The 21,815-nt window shown below is 37.7% G+C and overlaps 1 protein-coding gene across 2 annotated transcripts in view; it reads left to right on the top strand.

Annotated features, from left to right (window-relative positions):
• LOC122299111 (nuclear-pore anchor-like) overlaps window positions 1-21,815 on the top strand; it is a 93,896-nt gene that overhangs the window by 53,523 nt on the left and 18,558 nt on the right. For both annotated transcript variants that reach the window (XM_043109056.1, XM_043109055.1), the window contains exons 22-36: window positions 263-397; window positions 468-566; window positions 631-672; window positions 768-821; window positions 1,094-1,273; window positions 1,437-1,484; window positions 3,348-3,398; window positions 4,361-4,444; window positions 5,009-5,083; window positions 5,179-5,363; window positions 5,437-5,539; window positions 6,393-6,509; window positions 7,316-7,408; window positions 16,404-16,562; window positions 16,674-16,727. In XM_043109056.1, the coding sequence (XP_042964990.1) occupies window positions 263-397; window positions 468-566; window positions 631-672; window positions 768-821; window positions 1,094-1,273; window positions 1,437-1,484; window positions 3,348-3,398; window positions 4,361-4,444; window positions 5,009-5,083; window positions 5,179-5,363; window positions 5,437-5,539; window positions 6,393-6,509; window positions 7,316-7,408; window positions 16,404-16,562; window positions 16,674-16,727 (1,479 nt within the window). The remainder of the gene's footprint in view (window positions 1-262; window positions 398-467; window positions 567-630; window positions 673-767; window positions 822-1,093; window positions 1,274-1,436; window positions 1,485-3,347; window positions 3,399-4,360; window positions 4,445-5,008; window positions 5,084-5,178; window positions 5,364-5,436; window positions 5,540-6,392; window positions 6,510-7,315; window positions 7,409-16,403; window positions 16,563-16,673; window positions 16,728-21,815) is intronic.

Here is a 21,815-nt window from a genome sequence, read left to right as displayed (position 1 = left end):
TTCTATTAGGCACGTGCTTTGGCGCTGTGCTTTGCGTTTTGATCCTAGGCTCTAGATGGTGTTTGTGCTTGAGTGCGCCTAGCACTTTCACCAACACTCTTTTATATATTTTACCATTCTCTCTCTCTCTCTTCCTCTCCCCCTCTCTCCATTTGCCCAGGCCCCCATTTCCCATAGATTATGTTCCATTTCTTATGTTCTAGACATGGTGCAACGTGTCATGACTGATGTGTGGAGTTTTATACAATGCATAACATACCAGAGAATTGAAACCAATGGCATTTTAGCCAGAAATGTGGAGTTCTCGCAATTAATAATTGATTATCAACGAAAGCTGCATGAAAGTTCTGAATCTTTGCATGCTGCTGAGGACCTTTCTCGGAAGCTTACCATGGAGGTTTATTTCATCAGCTCTTCTGTTGAGATTCTCTTATGATTATACTCCCTAATATCTTGTTTCCAAATAGGCATCTGTTTTTAAGCATGAAAAAGATATGTTAGTCAGTGAGGAGAAGAGAGCTTGTAATGAAGTTCGTGGTTTGTCAGAGAGGGTCTACCGTCTGCAGGTTGGGTTACTGGGACTTTTACTTTACATCAGCTGTGGTATTGTTCTCATATAATTTTATGCAGGCTAGTTTGGACACTATACAGGGTGCTGAGAAAGTTCATGAGGTAGCTCATCTTGTTTAACTTGGATTTTTTTTCCAAAATTGATGTGTCTGATGCTTCATTTTGGTTATATGATTTTTATTTCCTGGGAACTGCAGGAGGCAAGAACTTCTGAGAGGAGAAAACAAGAGGAGCACGTAAAGCAAGTTGAGGTTTGTTCCCATAAGTTCTTGATTGACTAACTTAGTGTTTTCTTGCTCAGCTGCTCTTTTTATATAGATGTGACCTTTGCATTTCCAATTATATATATTGCATGCTTGTTACTAGGAATGATCATTATCTTCTTGTTCTTCTTTTTGTGCATGTCAACTCTTTTTTGTTCATTGTTGTCTCTTAACAATGAAAAATTTGTCTGTATTCAAAGTTCTTTACTATGAAGAATCAAATTTAACTGCTTCATGATCTCAAATGATATTCTCTTAAGAGAGAATGGGCTGAGGCTAAGAAACAGTTGCAAGAAGAGCAGGACAATTTTCAGAACCTCAGAGTAGACCGTGAGCAGACTATAAAAGATGCCATGAGACAAGTTGAAGAAATGGGAAAAGAGTTAACTCATGCTTTGCGTGCTGTGGCAGCAGCTGAATCCAGAGCTGCGGTTGCTGAGGTAATTTATTTATCCTTCTTTTTGTATATTGAAACCTCACTGAATTATAACAGCGTGTTATTGCTATTGTTTCTATTAGTATTACTAACTGAAATTTTTAGTTAGATTGTGCTTTCATCCCATATCATTTACTAGCATTGGCTCCTTTGGTTTGATCACTCAGGTGAAACAGTCTGATCTAGAGAGAAAAATCAAATCTTCAGATGCCAAGGTAGAAGTTTGCACCTTTTTGCATGGTCTGTGCTTGTTATTTGAAGTATTACTTTATCATCAAAAGTTTGCTCTTTCTTTCCCTTGCTCTTTGTATTGTTTTTCTTGTTTTGAGTGTACTCTGGCTTCCACTGTAGATTTCCATGGTATATTATTTTTTTTATCTGTATTTCCATGATATACTATATCACAGAGAAGCTGTGATGGTACATTTATATTCTTTATAAGTATGATATATGTTATTATACTAAAAAGGGTGTTACCCTTGTACACATGAAGTATCCAAGAAATATACCTAACAAAAGGAAATGAATACGATAAATGCTGAAAAAACAAAAGTATAGAAAGCAACGGTATTGTGTAAGACAATCCAATGTCCAAGTGTTGGGAATGAATGACTTGAGGTCCAACAATGACTTCTCACAATCATCAAATCTATGCTCATTTCTCTCACTCCCCATATACACCACACCAAATGGACGTGAAAAGTGTTGTGTTGATCATTTTTCAAGTAATGATACTCACACAACACTTCACAACACATTTCACAACTATGTTTTAAAATGAGGATATTTGTGTAAAGTGATGTTACTTTTATAAGGTATTTTACAAAAAGTGTTATGTGATTATCATTTTTCATAATTGCATTTTATGATCACCGCACTGCCGTTTCCAACATGTTAGGAGATCATCACTTGAAATGGAATGAACCAATCCATCCCATACAGGTTAGAGATAATGTTCCGTAAAATACTAGCTATCTTGCAATGGAGTGGAAGTAATCTACTGTTTCCCAACTTTTTATTTTTATTTTTTATAGTTAATAAGAGAATTTTATTCCAAGTAAATAGGCATAGCCCAAGTACAGGATGTATACAAGTGAATACACCTAAATACAAGCTAAAACAAAACACAACTAAAACAGAACATTACAAATGCTCCGATCCCTTACAAGATTCTTCACCCAAAAACTTAACGTGCTAAAGAAAAATTCCCTAAGTTATCCCATAGAACGTTCACAATCTTCAAAACATCTTCCATTCCTCTTCAACCATAGGTACCCAAAATAAACACAAGGGGATCATCCTTCACACTACTGCACTGCCTCTACTCCCCACAAGTCCTTGCCAGCCAGCCAAGAAATCCACCAGATGCATAGGCATCACCCAAGCAATGCCTACCCTTGCAAAAATCTCATTCCACAACTTCGTCACCACCTCGCAATGAAGAGTATTCACCTAAAAAGTAGCAACCAGGAGCTATTCCAACTTTCTCAAATTAACCTTCTCACTGGAGATGGCTTCATAGGAATGCAAATATGATCCTGGTTGGCTTCACAAAATATTATGGTGTCATCTACAGCAAGCACTACTCTATCCTGGCAGCCACATGAAAACCTGACCGGAAGACCCCATGCACTGTATCAGAGTTTATCCTACTTTTTTTTTTTTTTTTAATAACATAATAACAACAAAAAGTAAAGAGGACAAGTGGTCCCCCCTGTTGTAGTCTTCAACTACTTCTGAAAAACCTAATGGCATACCGTTCACCCATACCAAAAAGCACATGGAAGAAATATAATGAGCAATCTCGCTACATCCTACACCATTTCTCCCCAAAGCTGCACCTTCTCAATAAATAGAAGCATCCCCAACTCACATGAGTATAAGTCTTTTCTATGTCTGGTTTACAAATCACTCCTTGATGCCCAACCACAGTCCATCATCAACTTGGCAACACAAACTGAATCATGAATTTGCATGCCCTTGGCAAAGGCATTTTGGGAATTGGAAATAATTGACAGTCTACCATCATCAATTTTTGTTTTTAATTTTTTTCTCTTTTGTTTTGTATGCGTATGCAGGATGTTGACATAGATGGTGGGAGGGAACCTTCATCTTTCTTGAGCAATGAGGTCAGTGTGGGTCATTCTAGCTAATTTGTCTTTTGACTTGTAATTTGTTGTTAATTTTATTCACTTTTCTTTGAGGGTTTGGTTCTAAGTTGAACCTTGTTGAATAATTTATTTGATCTTTTGTCTTATAATTTAAAATAGATTTTTCCTATCAATATGCTCTCCAGTCTGTCTCATTTGAGGCATCTGTTTCTCTTTCATCTTTTATATTTCGTCCTACTTTTTTTAAAAATGATATATATTTCCTCCTTTGCTACTAATGATATAATCCCAACCTTTACTTTCTCTATCTTTTTTTTTTTTTTTTTTTTTTTGGGTATTCTTTTGGGCTTTAGTAATCCTCTGGTCTGCCTAGCGGTGGAAATGTTTGTAAAGATGCCAAGAAAGCCTAACAGTTGTTAACATTTTCTGGCAATGTCTAAATAACATTTGATGCCAATCTTGTTAGTATATATATTTCGTAAGGTTGTGGAGACAGCAATGGTCCCCATATTGAGGATAAACCTCCACATGCCCTGGGCCTTATGCCCAAACTCATGTATGTCCATTGAGTGCAGAGATGTACATGATTCATGTGTGGAACCAGAAGCCTTTTGAAGATTGAAAAACGCACTTTGGATGATCTTAGATGTTTCCTTTTCCATACTTTATCCCCATGGGCTCCTGCTATTGTATTTAACAGGCTTAGTTTTCTTGATTTTCTCTCATCCATTTCTAGCTCCTAACTTGTAACTAGGTGTTCTCTTTCATATACTTCCTGTGCACTTAGGCTATGCCTATTTACTTGTTCTGTTAAAATTTATTCTACTTATAAAAAAATTTATTAAATCAGGACCAGTTGACAACTGCCAGATAATTGTTCTTTGAAACATCGGACAGTTTTCTAAATCTTTGGTTGAATACTTCAAAGTGGAATATGAACTTGTTATTTTTATTTGACTTTTTGGTTGAATTCGCTTTAGATTGTTGTCGAATTACGAATGGCAAAGGAAGAGATTGAAAAATTGAAATTGGAAGCACAGGCTAACAAGGATCACATGCAACAGGTGCTTACTTTACTCCTTGAACTGCTTAATTTCTTTCTTGCCTAGTACCCATTAGGGTGTATCCTAGGGGTGCAATGGGGTTGCTTGGAATAAGGTATAGACTTGGGCATCCTGAGTTTGTTTCTGCACTACAAGTTCCCTTGGATTATGTGATATATGGTTTTGGTGGGTCCTATTGTCAAGTATACGAGAATGGACGAATTAGTTGGCCTTTGAGTGATCTGTATATTATCTATCAACTTTACAAGATAGCTATACATGGAAAGAAAGTAATTTACGAATGATTCTAGCAGTCTAGTCCTATATGGAAACTATACCCTGTCAAACATGCTAACTGTACAAGCCTAAGTAAATTAAGAAAAAAGGTGAAAATAAGGAAAGAAGGATCGAATATTTGAATGATTATGGACAGCAAAGCTGTCCATTGACACCTATATCCAGGGTTTACTCCCTAGTGGTGGTCCAAGAAGCCTTGTCTTGATGAAATTCCACGTCAAAGGGAAAAAAAAAAAATCTTTATTGCCAAGTAAACTAATTGGTCAAGTACATATTGCACTTTTGCAGTTTAAGAGCATTGCGCAGGTGAACGAAGATGCATTAAAGCAGATGGAAACTGCCCATGAAACCTTCAAGATTGAGGTATTTTGGTGTTATGTGAATTTCGATGCACTTGTTTTTAATTATTGTATTAATTTGTCTGCTATTTCTCGTATTCCCTTTCCAATCGTGTACAGGCAAACAAACTAAAGAAATCACTAGAGGATGAAGTTCTTTCCCTTAGAGAGAGGGTTTCTGAACTTGAATATGAATCTAGTTTGAAGTCTGAAGAAGCAGCTTCTATAACTGCAGAGAAAGAGGAGAGCCTTGTGTCTGCTTTAGCAGAAATAAAAAATCTAAAGGAAGAATCATCAGTTAAAACGTCAGTTTTCTTTTACCCACATATTTGGTGATTGCCTATGGTATGGTGTCTCACATTTCGTCTTTGCATATAGTTCGCAAATTTTAGCAATGGAAATTCAGATTTCTGGCTTAAAAGAAGACTTGGAGAAGCAGCATCAACGATGGCGTGGCGCTCAGACCAATTATGAAAGACAGGTTACTCGATTAGATTTTCAATACAGTAGGAATATTGATAGTCTTAATATATGTTGTGTAGACATTATGTTTCATAGATTGTGTGGGAGAACAGTGAAGCTCTATTTTTATGTCGAGAAACTTTTGTTGAGATGCTCTTTGAAGCCTAGGTTTGGAATGTTTTGGCAATAATCTTTTCCTCGTGAGTGTTACTAAAATTCATGTTCGTTTAGTACCTTTTTAATAAGTAAATATGCCAAATTTTATAAAAAGCACTGGGAGCACAACCCACATACACAAGAAATATACAAAGAGAGCACCTAATCAAGGATAAGGAAAGAAGGATTCCATAAAGTCTACAGAAGAAGAATAACGTGTATTCATGTGGGCAGTTGCCCAATCATAGAGAGATCTAAGCATAGAGGTTTTAAACTCTAGCACCATTCTCTCATGATCTTCAAAGGTGCATGCATTGCAGTCCTTCCATATATTAGAGAGTGGGGTCAAGGGTACAGGCATTGACTTCCTTCCAAATATTAGAGTGCGGAAGTTTCTCAAGATCCATTATATATGAGGTGGAAGACTGGTACAAGATTAGATTCTGACATGACTTGTGGTGTGGGGATCAGCCCGTAGAGGAATTCTTCCTGGAGGCCAAAATTAATCTAAGCCATGTAGTATGGGAAAGATGGTAGTATATAATCCCTGTGATTAACTTCTAGTGTGCCATTTGGTTTCGAAGATTTATTTTAGTTGCCCACCCTATAATTAACAGTTCAGTAGTAGTTAAAAATCATATTGCATATGTGCTCTATATAATTCATTATCTTAACATCATTTCTCAGCTGTTGGGTACCATTCCAATTTTGCACAGGTCATCCTCCTGTCAGAGACTATTCAGGAGTTGACAACAACATCAGAAATCTTGGCTTCACTCCAAGAGGAAGCATCTGAATTGCGTAAAGTGGCAGATGCACACAAAAGTGAAAATGTATCTTTCTGTCCTGTACTGCTTTTGTTTTGCATTTCAAGTAGTTTTTTTTTTTGGTCATTTTAGTTTTTTCCCCTTTTTTTAACTTGTATTTTTTCAAATTTGAAGAAATGATTATGAACTGGAACTGGGCAGTCTTGTTACAATAGATGTCCCCTTCTGTCTTGGATTATCATGTTGGTCTCCCCACCCATTTACCCTGGTTTCTCCAGGTCTGAAGAATTGTTCATTGTCTTGGTCATTTTAAAACTAATTGTACTCTATTCTGCATCTCTGAATTTGTCTCTTTTAGGTTCTTACAGGTAGCATGAATAGACCCGTGGCCTTGTTACTCAAAGCATTACAAGGTCCACAATGAATTGTAATGCTGACCCTAAGTCAAAGCATCAATAGACTAATGACATTTTACCATAAAACATTATAATTTCTATAATGATGAATTGTAATCCTGACCCTAGATCAATGCATGAGTATGTATTCAACATGAACTAATGCCCTTTCTCTGAAGTTTTGCAAACATACTGCAGAAATTTCAGAGGGTTAGGTGTGTAACAGCTGGATTAATGGGGCACATAAATCCGATGGTGTCCCTGGACCAATAGTAGGTTAAAACAGTGTTGGAGGAATTGTTGGTTCTATCGAAGCAACTTCCCTCCCATGTTTTGCTGCTAAATTTGTGAGCAGTCCCATTGGTATTTCATGCCCCAAAAGTTTATTTCACTCTCTAATTAAATTTATTATTGCTATTATTATCATCATCATCATCATCACCTAAGTCATTGTGCCTATTATTTTTGTGCTTATAGAATAAATTGAAATCCAAGTGGGAAGTAGATAAGCCAATGCTTGAGAAGTCAAAAAATGAAGCTGAGAAGAAGTACAATGATACCAATGAACAGGTCAGTTCTCTCTGTGTAAGTTAATATTATTTTACGTTATCATCTGTGGCATGGAGCTCTGTGCATCACTCAACACCTTAGCACATTGCATTGTGGCATTGTTTTGCATCTTTAGCCATTGACCTTGATGACAGTTTTAAATGGGGATGTGCTGTGGATGATTTTGCTTTGGTTTTTGTTATCAAAATTTATCATTTACACCATTGACAAGATGTGGAGTTAGTGAGAGCTATCAGCGGAAGTTTTTTCTTCTCTCCTTTTGCACTGCAGTTGGGGGAATCAATGAAGATGTAACCATGTATTATTTCTAAGAATAGTTAATAAGAGAATTTTATTACCATGAATAGGCAAAACCCAAGTACACAGAAATTATACAAAGGAAATACCTAATTCACACTAGAAACAAAAAGAGGCTAAAGCAAATCATGAAAATTGTCACCATTCAATACAAGAGCCTTAGCCCAAAAATACAAAGTACTAAAGAAAAAACCCCTAAGTTCTCCCATTGAGCGTTCTCTGTCTTCAAAGCACTTCATATTCCTCTCCAACGATAAGCACCACATCAAGCACAAAGGAATCATTATCTATATGGCAGCATGTAACACCCCGCTCTCCACAGTAAAGTCTTTTTTAGCATTTTCATGAAATCAATGTGCTACTAAACTTTGACTTAAGCTTTTTCTTCTTAACAAAGCGCCATGTATAAAGATTCCTTATAATAAAATCTTTATTATATGCTTAAAATCCAAAAGAGAGTCTACGGAAGCACTTATTTAAATTCAATAAAATCTCATGTGCTTATCAAAATAACCTATTAAACTTTAAGGCCCTATTTCGATAGTGAAAGTGTTTCATCTCATCTCATCATTATAATTTTCTCAAATTCTCACACAAAATATAATAAACAATTCAAAATTTTCAAATCCCAAAACAATAATAATATTAAAAAATAATATTTTAACAATATTTTATTCAACTTTCATCTAAAACAATCTCATCTCATCTCATCTCACCATCCAAACCGCACCTAAGTCTTAAAATTGAGCATGACATAAACTATCTAGGCCTTTGCCTCACCTCCTTGGGCCAAGTCCTGTCCTACAAACCCATCCTCTTTATATCATCACCTGGGGTGTTTAAAAATAAAAATATACAAAAAATGAGTTGAATATTCAATAAGCAACAGATCATATAGTAAACATAATAAACATAAGGTTTCTTGAAAAATATGTATATGCATAAATACATACATAAATAACATGAACTTATCTTTCACTTGTCCATAGGCCGGTATCCACTGTTGACCCCCATGAGTTAGGGTTAGTGAATCTAAGTAGATTCTGATTCCGCCCGTGGCTGCGGGTTGTGGAATCCAAACATAAGGAAGACACATTGGGTGCACTACCTGCATGTACAGCCTAGCAATGCAATATGCCCATAATATATGGTACCGTCTTCGTATCATAACATAGGTCGTTACATATCTTATCATTTATACTTCATCATAATCATACTTGCATACTCGTCATATCATAAATGTCAAATGAAATCGCATTCTTTGGTAATATGTTATGATACATATTTCCTCACATAAAATCATGATTTTTCATAAATATTATGATGCACAACTCCTTTTATGAAACTATGATTTTTCATAAATCTTCACATAAATTATGGATTTTCATAAAATATTTAATGCATGTCTTGCAGCTAACATGAAACTTATGCATAAAATCATGTTATTTATGACTCAGGCACATAAAAAGGGGCTTCCAATGGAGGGTGTGCATGCATAATATTTTTTATAAAAGACATGTCTTTTACCGTACATATGTGTAAGGGTATAATCATGCTACTTATCTCGCAACATTAATCCAATATTTCCAGCATGAAATCGATTATTTGAACTAGAAGGAGAGAGAAAACATGAGGGATGCTGGTGGAATAGAGGTGCACTACATGATTTTGGGTAAGCAAAAACTACATTGAGGCTTGAAGAGGAATGAGATACACGTAAAGTGCATGGGGCTGAGCATATATATAAAGGGTTGGTTTAAGAGCTTTTGTGACGCCCCCAACTCCCACGTGTCCGTCAAGGCGTCGGAATGATGACAACATGGGTCACACACCCATCCACAAGTGCTAAATGTGTGTACAAGCAACAAGTGTACAACAAAAGACACAGCGGATAAGTTAAAATCTATCAACTAAGTACCAGAATTGTTCAATACAAATTTGTTTAAATACAAGTGTTTCAAAAAGTATTACAGTTATCTAATAAAAACATAATTAAGCCAAAATACAATAACTCAAAACGGAAGATAAATCCCAACACTCGAGAAAGTGATCCCCGAGCACTCCTCTAGTGGAGTTGCATTCTCAGACTCTGCATCCTCATTTACATCAAAATCTACAATACCAAGAAACGGTATCATAGATAAGTAATAGACCAAACAACCCAAGAGATAAAAATATATTCATGCCACAACAATTATGCGTGCGTATAATAAAATATGCATGAGACCCAAAAATCATTTTCCCCAAAAATGATTATTTTCCAACACACCAAAATCTCATTTGGCCCAAAAATCAACTCCATTAAAAAATAAAATCTGCCATTTTTTTAGAAAATGGCCCAATATAAAAATTCACCATTTTCCCAGAGAATGGTTCACATAAATCCATTTATCCAAAACCAAATATCCATTTTTAATTCGTATGCACCATGATCTCCCCTAGGGATCATCCGCACACTCTGCCTCCCTTCGCGACACATCAAGTAATGACCGTGTGTATGACTTAACGAGCGATGTCTAGTTCCGCACCCAGCGCGTTTGTGGCGAAGCATCCTTTAACTCCCGCCAGCAGAAGGGCCATGGAGTCGACATGTGAGTGTTACCATCTCGTCTGATCCTGTTGTTGCCCAGGGACAACCCAGGGGACGTCACTCAGTATATTACACTCCCGAGTGACCAGAGGAGCTCCATCGAGATGATGTCCCATCTCAGCTTGGGATCGTGATACACGCACCCAAAATTCATCTTACACATGAAAACCCAGTTTTCATTCATGCTCATGAACATGCATGCAATTATGCAATGTATAACATGAACCCAAGCAAGACATAAAAATACCAAGCACAATCCAACCTCACAAACAACTCCATCCTCCAATCTAATCGACCCCCAAATTCCTCGGACTTAACATCAGGCACAACCAACCAGATCACAAAGAATTGTTAGTGCAAAATATATTTAAATCTCAAAAAGGTATTTGGAAAATTACTTACAGCACTTAAAGACAAAAACTGAAAGATGAAGCACACGAACACCCGATTTAACGTCAAAAGCGAACCCGAAAATAAAATCACCAAAAATCACAGTTTTTGGGACAGAAAATGGATTTCGAAAACAAGTAAATTTGAAGGGGATTTTCAAGAGAAAGGGGCTGATTTATAAAATAAAAACTAGAAAATAAAGGCTTGACAATGGCATGCACTGCAAGAGAAAAAATAACCAAGCAAAATAAAAATGGAAGCTCACGGTTTGGGTGCAAAACAGGGGCACAGCAAAAAGGGCAAAATAGAGCATGGTTTGGAGGCCAAAAACACCCGAAAATCACAAGGTTTAACCCACAAGCTAGGACACGAAAATACTAAAGGCAAAAGACAGGGAAAACAAGGCTTCAAGGCTCACGAATAGAGCAAAACAGAGCATGGTTTTCAGGTCCAAAACAGGGCATAATTTCATGGGAAAAACAAAGGGAAAAGCAGGGGTTATTACACCACATTAACAAGAAATATACAAGAAATGAAGAAGAGGAAGGAGGCGCACAAGGGAGCTTCGGCCAGACCTGCAAAATGATGAAAACCCATGAAATAAAATGCAGAAAACGGAAGAGAGAGGGCTCGGTTTGCAGCAAAAATGGAAGCCAAAACAAAGAAATAAAGAGGGAAGCTATTATTGGACGAAAATGGTGGAAAGGGTGATGGCGTCGCTTACTTGCAGAAGAGAGAAACCTTTTTCTTTGGAAAAGGAGGCACACGGGAGAAAGAAGAAGGAAAGAAGAGGTGAAGAAGCCCTAAGGCTGGATGAAAACAACACCGTTTGGGGGTTTAATGGGCTGGGTTTTGAAGGGTAATGGGCTGGGCCTGAAAATGAAGGGGTTTTGGCCCAAAAAACAAAGAACAAGCCATTAAAACAAAACCCAATTCGAAAATACGGGTCTAAGAAAGGAAAAAAGGCACAATAAAATAAATGAAAGCCAAATAAAAACACTACAATTCACTATTAATAAAGTAAAATATTTAAAGCCCAACAATAGGATAAATTAAAGTAAGGAACAATTTAAATGCAAAATAATAATTCATATCAAGAAAGCATATTAAAATAAATTTCACAAGAGAGCCATTAATTATAATAATTAGTTCAATGATTAGAAATTTCATAATAACGATTAACACATTAAATTTAAAACAAGAGAGCCATTAATTATAATAATTTAAATAATCATTCATTAAAAATACACGTAAATACGGGGTATTACAGTTTTAATGTGAAGATGATTTGTAGAATTGGAAGAGAAAGCGAGAAGGGAGAAGTCTATAAGGAGATTAGGGTATTGGAAAATCATGTCACTACTTCAGATTTATCATAGTGGTGCTTCATATTTTTTATCGGGACAGTAAATCTGCGATTTTGGGGCATCTGAAGAGTAGAATGTGTTAATTTATATATATTAAGCTTTTATCTGCTTTCAATCACTCCATACACTCTCTCCGTACACTTGTGAAAAATAGTTTTTCTTCGTTCATTCGATGAAGTTGCTACTTTAACGATCGTAGTAGCACGGTGGCATCTAGATGTGGTTTACAAGAGAGCTTGTGATTCAATCAAAGTTATTTTCGCTCATGAAGGATTTTTGCTATGTATCATAGAGAGAGGTTGGAAGATTGAGCATGAGTTACTGCTGGGATTCTCCACAGTGCAATGGCTCGGGAGAGCATTGGAGTATTGTCCGAAAGGGAGATAAAAAGGAGTTTTACACAACGATTAGGGAGGGATATCATAGTCTTATAGCACAGTGATGCTCGAATAACCGTGGTTGATATATGGCTGTAGTAGAATATAGTGAGGGAGGAAGGTAAGCTTTATCTTATCTTTATACCTGAAAAGGAAAGGGGGGGGGGGGGGGGGAATGGATGGAGGAGATTGAGGGAGGCATTGTGAGAGTGAGAGTGTATACAGGAAGGGAGAAACATGGATGGGTCAAAGGCAAGAAAGATACCTTAAACCCCAAAATATTGGCCAGATCTGAAATATTCGAATGGAACCCACAGGAACAATTTGAGATTTAGATAAGTTCATTCTAAGTCCCGAAACAGCTTCAAAACATAACAAAATGGCTCTCGAAGAACAAAGATGATCTTGATTAGGCTTATTAAAAATATAAGTGTCATTAGCAAAGAGAAGATGAGAGACTTTTACTAGAGACTCATCTCCCACCACAAAACCCGACAAGAAACTTCCTTCCACTACCACTTTAATCATTCTACTCAAAGCATCCATAACAAGGACAAAAAGAAAAGGAGATAGAGGATCTCCTTATCTCAAACCGCAAGAACTGTTGAAGAACCCATCTGTAGAACCATTCACCAAGATGGAAAATCTTGATGTCGAAATGCAAAGCTTGATCCACGAATGCCATTTCTCTCCAAAGACATATCTCCCAATTAAGTACAAGAGAAACTCCCAACAAATATGGTCATAAGCCTTTTCCATATCCGATTTAACTAAAATTCCAGATTTACCCAACTTGATTCTACTCTCCAAACATTCATTAGCAATTAAAACTGAATCAAGAATTTGTCTACCCCTCACAAATTCATTTTGAGACTTCAAAATGATCTTCTCCATCACTACACTCATGCAATTAGCTAACACCTTAGAAATAATCTTGTACACCCCATTTACCAAACTAATAGGCTGAAAATCTCTCATCTCCACAGCCCCCACTTTTTTAGGACTGAGTGCAATAAAAGTAGCACTGAAACTTTTCTCAAATTTCATAAATGAATAAAATTCAAGAAAAACTTCATAAAATCTTCTTGCACTATGTCCCAACAAGCTTGAAAAAAATCCTTGAATAACCATCTGGACCAGAGCCTTGTCCCTTGCCATTTCTCTAACCACATCAAGAACTTCTTTTTTAAAAATTCTCTCCAACCATTCTGCACATACCTGGTCAATAGAGTGAAAAAAACAGCCTGTCTTACTTAGATCTCCTAGAGAAATCTTCCCTAAACAACTTCTTGTAAAAATTCACAATATGTTCCTTGATAGCTTCTTGATCCGAAAGAATGTTATTACCTTCATGTAGGACCTCTATAGCATTATTTCTTCCATGAGAGTTTGCCATTTGGTGAAAAAATTTTGTACACTTATCACCTTCCTTCAACAACAAAACCCGAGATTTTTGCCTCCAAGAAATTTTCTCCATTAAAGGGATCGACTCTAATTTAGTAACCACCCATTTTTTTCTCTCCATTACTCCCTGGATAAATCCCCAACTCCCTATCCTCCAAACACTGCAACTGATCCAGAAGAAGCTTCCTCATACCATCCAAGTTCCCAAACGCATGTTTATTCCATTCAATCAAATCTTGTTTAAGCGCTTTGAGTTTCCAGCCAGAACAAAACTCAAAAGTAGCAGAAAAAGTGTACGAAGGCCATCACCTCCTCACCCTATCCATAAAGCCCTCATCCTCCACTCACATATTTTCAAATCTGAAATACCTACGCCCTCCGTTAATACCCCCACAATCCAGCATAATGGGATAACGATCAGAACAAATTCTAGGAAGTCCTTTCTGACTCAAATCTGGAAAAATGAGCTTCCCAAGAAGCCGAAACCAAGAATTTGTCCAGCCTAGTCCTTGCCCTACCATTGGACCATGTAAAATCCCCTCCTGCCATCGGTAAGTTAATCAAATCTAACTCGAAAATCATATCTGAAAAGATTGTCATAGCATGAGAAAAATGAGAATCCCCTCCTTGATTGCTATGAAATCGAGTAATATTAAAATCCCTTCCAAAGTACCAACGGCAAAGACCCGCCATTTCATCCCACAAAATACTCCTACTACTATCCAAATTCAGACCATAAACACCTTTAAAAGCCCATTTGAAACCATTGTCCACAATCTTAAAATGGCATGCCACCAAATATTCTCCCACACAATGATCAATCAACCCCACTACCCTCCTATCCCACATAACAATGATACCCCCTGATGCCTCTTTCGCTACTAACTCAATCCATCCCACACAATGACAACTCCACAAACCATTAATAATAGATTGATTGACAAACTTCAATTTGGTTTCCTGTAAACAAATAACACCAACCCTCCACTTACGAATCAAATTTTTCACCTAGAGACGTTTTCTAAAATCATTAAGCCCCCGAACATTTCAAGAAATTATCTTAGGTTTCATTGATAACCATTGGCAACCCTCTCCTTGCCCTTATTACTAAAGGCACTTCCTCCCCTACCATTATAATTAACGGAGCACTACAATATTTTCGCTTCCCTCTCCTTTTTAAAGCAAAGCTAACCAAAGAATTCTAAGAATGAATGAGAGTGAAAGATTTCTTTGGGTGCAATTTGGGTTTGGATTGAGAGAGTTTCTCATGCCACTTTGTAACTACTTCGATATAGCAAAACTTTTCCATGTTGCTGGCCTTGGACATAGGGGCAGCAATGAGGAGAGAGATCCAATCAAAGGGAATTTTTACTTGAAGTAGGTCTGCTGTTCTCATTAATCCCTGGGCAACTAGAGAAATATACAAGCTAGGTTTGTTGAATCAATAGAGCTTCTGTATCTTATTTGAAATGTTAAACCTTACTAATTTTGTCAATTTACATATAAAACAAATCAATTTCTTCATTTTTATATTATGTCAACACTTGGATCCAGAATTGCATATCAAATTTTCTAGAAGTGAACGTTGTTTGCATATAATGTCACCAAGGTAGATATTTGGTGTTTATAAGTTTGCAGGCTAAACTATTGGAATTGACACATTGCACATTATAACTACCGACAACAGTCAAATCAGTGTTAGTGAAAGCTCTACGAGCAAGCACAAATGCAAAGCACATGTGCACGCTTGATTGAAGTGAAGTCATATTTTTAAAGATGATGTATGCTAACCCAAAATCCATAAAATACAATTAAAAAAAAAGGTTTAGAAAGGAGGATGGCAATATATTTAGCCTATTAACTCAATTTATTAGATTATTATGCGACATGAAAATCAATAAATAAAGTAATTAGATAAAATCTTAACATAACATTTTATATAACTCTCTTGTGTGCTACTTAATATACACGTCTGTGATATTTATAAGCCATAATCAAATTCAAATATATTTAGTTCAATCAAAATATACCAAAATGGTCATAACCAGAAAAGCTCAAGAATTGTAGGCATTGGCTTCTATGCTAACATGGGAAATCAAATTTCCATCAATAAAGCCAACTTGGCCGATTGTATCGAGTTTAAAGCATATACACATCACATGTGGTGCCATGGTACATAAATGATATTTTATAATTTTCCTTTTTAAAATTATGAAAGCATGCTCTTCTGCACTTTAAGCTCCCACAAAAAGCACGCTTTTCTAAATGTGCTTCGCTTGGCAAAAGCAAAACATTCTTGCCTGGAGTTTTGCACTTCCAGTCCAAGTGCACTTTGATCAAAACTAGGTCATATAGCATCCTTCATTATGATGCAATGGTCAGATTTACGCATTTGTCAGTTCCTAGTACCTTCAGGGTGAAAATTTTACAAATTTTATTTTATGTTACTAGATTTTGGGTTCGTGTTGGAGAAACTTCATTACCTTGCATTTATTCTGCAGATAGATCTTTGTAAATTCTTTTATATGTTTTTTGGTGTTCGCTTTATCTGCTTCATCTATTTTCTGCAGAACAAAATACTGCACAGTCGACTTGAAGCTTTGCACATTCAGTCGGCTGAGAAGGATCGTAATTCTGTTGGAGTTTCTTCTGGAAGCACCAGCACTGATACCCTTGGTGATACTGGTTTACATAATATTATTAATTATCTCCGACGACCAAAAGAGATTGTGAGTTTCTTTTTCCATCCTACTGTTCTTTCTATTTCTCGCTAACACTTGCACGCACACATGTACGGGTGACTAGTGTAAACTTCTCAATTTTTTCTTCAACCATAACAGGCAGAAATAGAGACTTCATTGTTAAAACAGGAAAAGCTGCAACTGCAATCACAAGTAAGTTTGTCTTAAGTTGTCTCAGTGTTAGCTTACAACTTTATCTTTCTTTTTTATTTTTTATTTTTGAACTGAAATACCTCCCATGATGAAAACCAGTTGAAAACTTTCTTTCCAGTAATATTTCTTTTATCATTCAGACAAGTTTTATTAAAGGGCCAGAACAGGAAGTACCTGTGGTGTAACTTTTTGCCAAGTACATTGGGGTAGTTATATCTGCACTAGGATTAATGATGCCATGCAAATGGTCTGTCATCTCTGTTTTCTAGTTTCATCTTTTACAATAATTTTTCTTTGGATATAATTTGTTTAAAATTGATTTTGTAGTCATTTTGTGGGATGACTTATCTAGAATTTTCATATTCCTAATCTAATGCATTCATAACTAATATCTCTCAGCTACTATACCGATAGCCATGTTGCTTTGGAATAACTTCTGCTCCCAACTTTAGGATCTAGAAGGATTGGCCACTTCACCTCATTTAAACTCAATAATTAAGCCTCATTCTGAACTAGTTGTTGCCTTTCTTCCCCTTCCATATTAATTTTGATAATTGCCTCACGATCTGAACCATATGGCAGAGATGGGTCTACTGCCATTCCGCAAAACTTTTCCTTAGACTTTATGGGTATCCTCTAATGGTACAGTACTCTAGATGTATCTCTCCACTTTGTTGACCCCACCCTATTTCTATGAGAAACATCCCAGTTGTAGAATTACTCTTCAGTATCTCATGCTTATCTAATCATACCATCCCCACATTTCTACTTCTAGTTTTGCCAAGGCCTTGTTTGGATGTTGAGATGAGATGAGAATGTCAAGATAAGTCAAAAACAGATGAATGAATGGCCGAATAGTTGGCCTTGTGATTTCTCGCTATTATATAAACTGTACAAGGAATTCTATACATGGAAAGAGCTACGTATATGCTACTATTATCCCTATACAATCTGTCAAATATTAAGCTAATTACACGGAAGAGTAAATCACGGAAATAAGTATGAAACAATTATGGAAACAAATATGGACAACAAAGCTGTCCATTGATAGCCCCCCTCAAATTGATGCAAGTTGATCAACAAGCATCAATTTGCTACTTAGGAAGCAGTGTCGATGACGAGTGAGAGCCTTGGTGAAGATATCAGCAATTTGTAGTTCAGTGGAAATGTGTAGAAGGGTGATAACACGAGCGTCAAAGGCTTCACGAATAGAGTGACAGTCAACTTCAATATGCTTGGTGCGCTCATGCTAGACAGGATTGGCCGTGATCTGAATAGCACTTGTATTATCGGCATGTAAAGGAGTAGGATCGGTCTCAGAAAAGTCTAACTCAGCAAGCAATCCTCGAAACCAAATAATCTCGGAACAAGCAAGAGACATCGCTCGGTATTCAGATTCTGTAGATGACTTAGAAACTCTGTCTTGCTTCTTACTCTTCCAGGAGATCAATGCATCACCTAAGAACACGCACCAACCAGTGATGGAGCGACGTGTATCAGCACAACCAGCCCAATCAGCATCGCTATAAGCAACAAGACGGGGAGAATTTCCTGCAGGAAAGAATAAGCCACGGGCAGAAGTGCCCTGAACATAGCGTATGATCCTACGGACAGCAGTCAAATGAAGATGACGAGGAGTCTGAAGAAACTGGCTAACTTGTTGTACAGCAAAAGAAATATCTGGTCTAGTGATGGTGAGATAGACAAGGCTACCCACCAATTTTCGATATAAACTAGGATCAACAAGTAAGTCACCCTCTTCTTTACGAAGCTTGATATTTAACTCCATGGGAGTATCAACAGAGGTAGCTTCCTGCAGTCCAGCTGTAGCCACCAAATCACTAGCATACTTGTGTTGATTAAGAGAAATACCAGAGGAACTACGATACACCTCAAGACCCAGAAAATATGTGAGAGACCCAAGATCTTTCATATGAAAGGATTCTGAGAGATGAGTCTTAAGCTGGACAAGTAAAGCAGAATCGGAACCAGTGACGACAATATCATCAACATAAACCAAAAGGACAACAATACCCATGTCCGATTTCTGAAGAAATAATGAAGTATCATACTTGCTCTGCTTGAAGGAAAATTCTAGTAAAGTGGTTCGAAATTTCTCAAACCAGGCCCTCAGAGCTTGTTTGAGACCATAAAGAGAGCGACGAAGTTTACACACATTGGAGGTCAGAGTGGGAAACAATCCCGGAGGTGGCTTCATATAAATACACTCTTTAAGATCTCCGTGAAGAAAAGCATTCTTAACATCCATCTGATGCAATGGCCAATCATTGGAAGCAGCAAGAGCTAGGATCGTACGAACAGTGGTCATCTTAGCCACAGGAGCAAAGGTCTCCTCATAATTGATACCATATTCCTGATTATTCCCAAGAGCAACAAGCCAAGCTTTATAACGATCCAAACTCCCATCAGAGCGAACCTTGACTGAGTAAACCCATTTGCAACCCAGAGGAACTATAGTGGAAGGGCAAGGCTCAATGTCCCAGGTGTGATTAGCTTCTAGAGCGGCAATTTCTTCCTGCATAGCTTGTCGCCAACAGTCATGCTTGACAGCATGTGGGAATATCAAAATTGGACAATGCAGCAGTCAGAGTTGAAACAGAATTGCCAGAAGAAAACCCATACCTATCCGGGGGTATAGACACTCAAGAAGAGCGACGTACCAAATGCTCTGGAGGTGCAGCAACTGACTGATTCCGGTGTATGTTAGGATCAGATATCGGATGAGCCATCGGAAGACTGTGGGCGGGGCATCTCGTATACACCATACCTTGTTTAAAGCAAGAACTGACATGATGAAGATCTGAGAGCTGCAGCTCAAAGGAGAGAAGGACCACAGTAGAAGAAGAGGGCACAGATGACACAGGAAAGAAATGTTGATTTTCAAAGAAAATAACATTTCTAAAAATGCGTGTACGATGTAAAGTAGGATCATAGCAAACAAATCCCTTTTGACACATTATATCCCAAGAATGCACATCGAACAGATTGAGCAGATAATTTATGTCGCTCATGAGGAGGTAAATGAACAAAACATACACAACCAAAGATACGAAGATTATCATAACTAGGTTGCTTAGCAAACAACGTTCTTTATTACCAAGAAAGCCAGAGTGCAATACATGAGATAGGATCTGAGTATTAGGATGGCCTAAACGACGATGTCATACCATACTTAGATCAGAAACATTATTACAAGCAAAAGACTTAATAGAAGAAACTGGAGAGAAAGATAGAACAGGTAAAAATAGTGGAAACAAGCGCCCCACTTTAAGTCCCTTCGTGCTTGGCTCCCCCGTTACCTGGTCCTGCACAACACAACCATCACCAGAAAAATTAACAGCACAATTGTTATCAACTAATTGACCAATAGAAATAAGATTCGTGGAAAATTGAGGAGCAAGAAACACATTAGTAAATGTAGACGAGGCATCTCCGACAGCAGCTATGGGTAGAGAACTGTCATTGGCAGTTTGAATAGCAGAGTGACCAGCATAGGGCCGAAGATGACACAAAGATGTGGGAGTATTCGTCCTGTGATTAGAAGCCCCCGAGTCTACATACCAAAGTGTAGTAGAATTGTTACCTTGAAAGCCCATCGCAGATAATGCTGAAATGAGCATCTGTTGCACCATTTCAGGGGTGCAGTAAGTGGTGGCAGGAGATGCAAGAGCAAAAGAAGTACCTGAGGAAGAGTCATGTGCTACAGAAGTTGCTGCGGGAGGAACAATAACAGACGTCTGAAAAGCTTGGGCCTGACGATTCTGGGGACGGATATGGCATTCTTTAATAATATGACCCTTTTTCTTGCAATAAGAACAATACTTTTCAGGACAATTGACAGCAATATGCCCATATTCCTTGCAGCAGAAACACTGCAGATTTTTAGAAGTCAGGGAGGATCCTCGTCCTTGGGCAGCATAAGCCACAGTTGTCGCCCCGGAACTGCCATGAGATTGCTCCAGAATAACTTGAGTACTGAGACGACGTTCTTCGTGAAGTAACTCACCAAAACAAATATCAAGAGAGGGAACAGGAGATCTGTTCAGTAAAGAGGAGCGAACAGATTCATATTCCGGGCGTAGTTTCATAAGAAACTGATCACGCCAGCTAGTCTCATGAAGCTTCTGAATAGTCGAAAGAGCGGCAACAGGCACATCCGCTATAACCAAATCAGTATATTCATACCAAAGAGTCAAAAATGCCGAGTAGTAGTCTTGTATGGAAAGACTACCATGTTGAAACATGGCAATCGCATGTTCCAACTGAAAGCGATGAGCATCATTATCTTGATGATAAACCTTCTTCAAGTAATCCCACATGGATTGAGCGGAGCGATGCGCCCGCAAATTGGTAACAATATGTGGCTCCACCGAACCAAGAAGCCAAGACATAATCCGAGCGTCAAGAACAGCCCATGAAGGAGTAGTCTGGGGCTTGTCAGAAGTGGATGGTTCGGCGACATCGGTACCATCAATATGACCCCAAAGATCTTTTCCCTTTAGGAAAAGTTCAAACTGAAAAGCCCAAGTAGAGTAATTGTTGCCAGTAAACTTGACACACATAGGTGCAGAGTCCATTGCAAACAAAAAAAAAATTCCGAGGCAGCAAAAAAATATCCAAAAAATTGAAAGAAACCGAGAGAAGGACCTGCTGCCGACAAATAATATAAGCCCAAAAAAAATATCCAGACCAAAAAAAATGCCGAAACCCCCCACTCCAGGAAAAAAAAAAACGACACCCAAAAAAAATAAGTAGGAGAACGAATGAAATACCCAGCCTTTAAACAGAAGCTGCCGAAGGAGACCACTCCAGGAGACACACGTGTCGATAGGCTGAGAGGGTACCGAGAATGCTGCCGAGACTCAGAAGACGCCGACACACCAACGCCGACACACGAAACCGAGAAAAAAAAGGCCAAAATATTCACGCGGGCGACAACAAACCGAGAGAAAAAAAATTTCAACCGGCTCTTGATACCATGTCAAGATAAGTCAAAAACAGATGAATGAATGGCCGAATAGTTGGCCTTGTGATTTCTCGCTATTATATAAACTGTACAAGGAATTC

This window comes from Carya illinoinensis, chromosome 16 (genome assembly GCF_018687715.1).
Source record: "Carya illinoinensis cultivar Pawnee chromosome 16, C.illinoinensisPawnee_v1, whole genome shotgun sequence".
In the NCBI taxonomy this organism is placed as follows: domain Eukaryota; kingdom Viridiplantae; phylum Streptophyta; class Magnoliopsida; order Fagales; family Juglandaceae; genus Carya; species Carya illinoinensis.
Note: the sequence above shows the minus strand (reverse complement) of the source record. Positions and strands in the feature narration are given on the sequence as shown.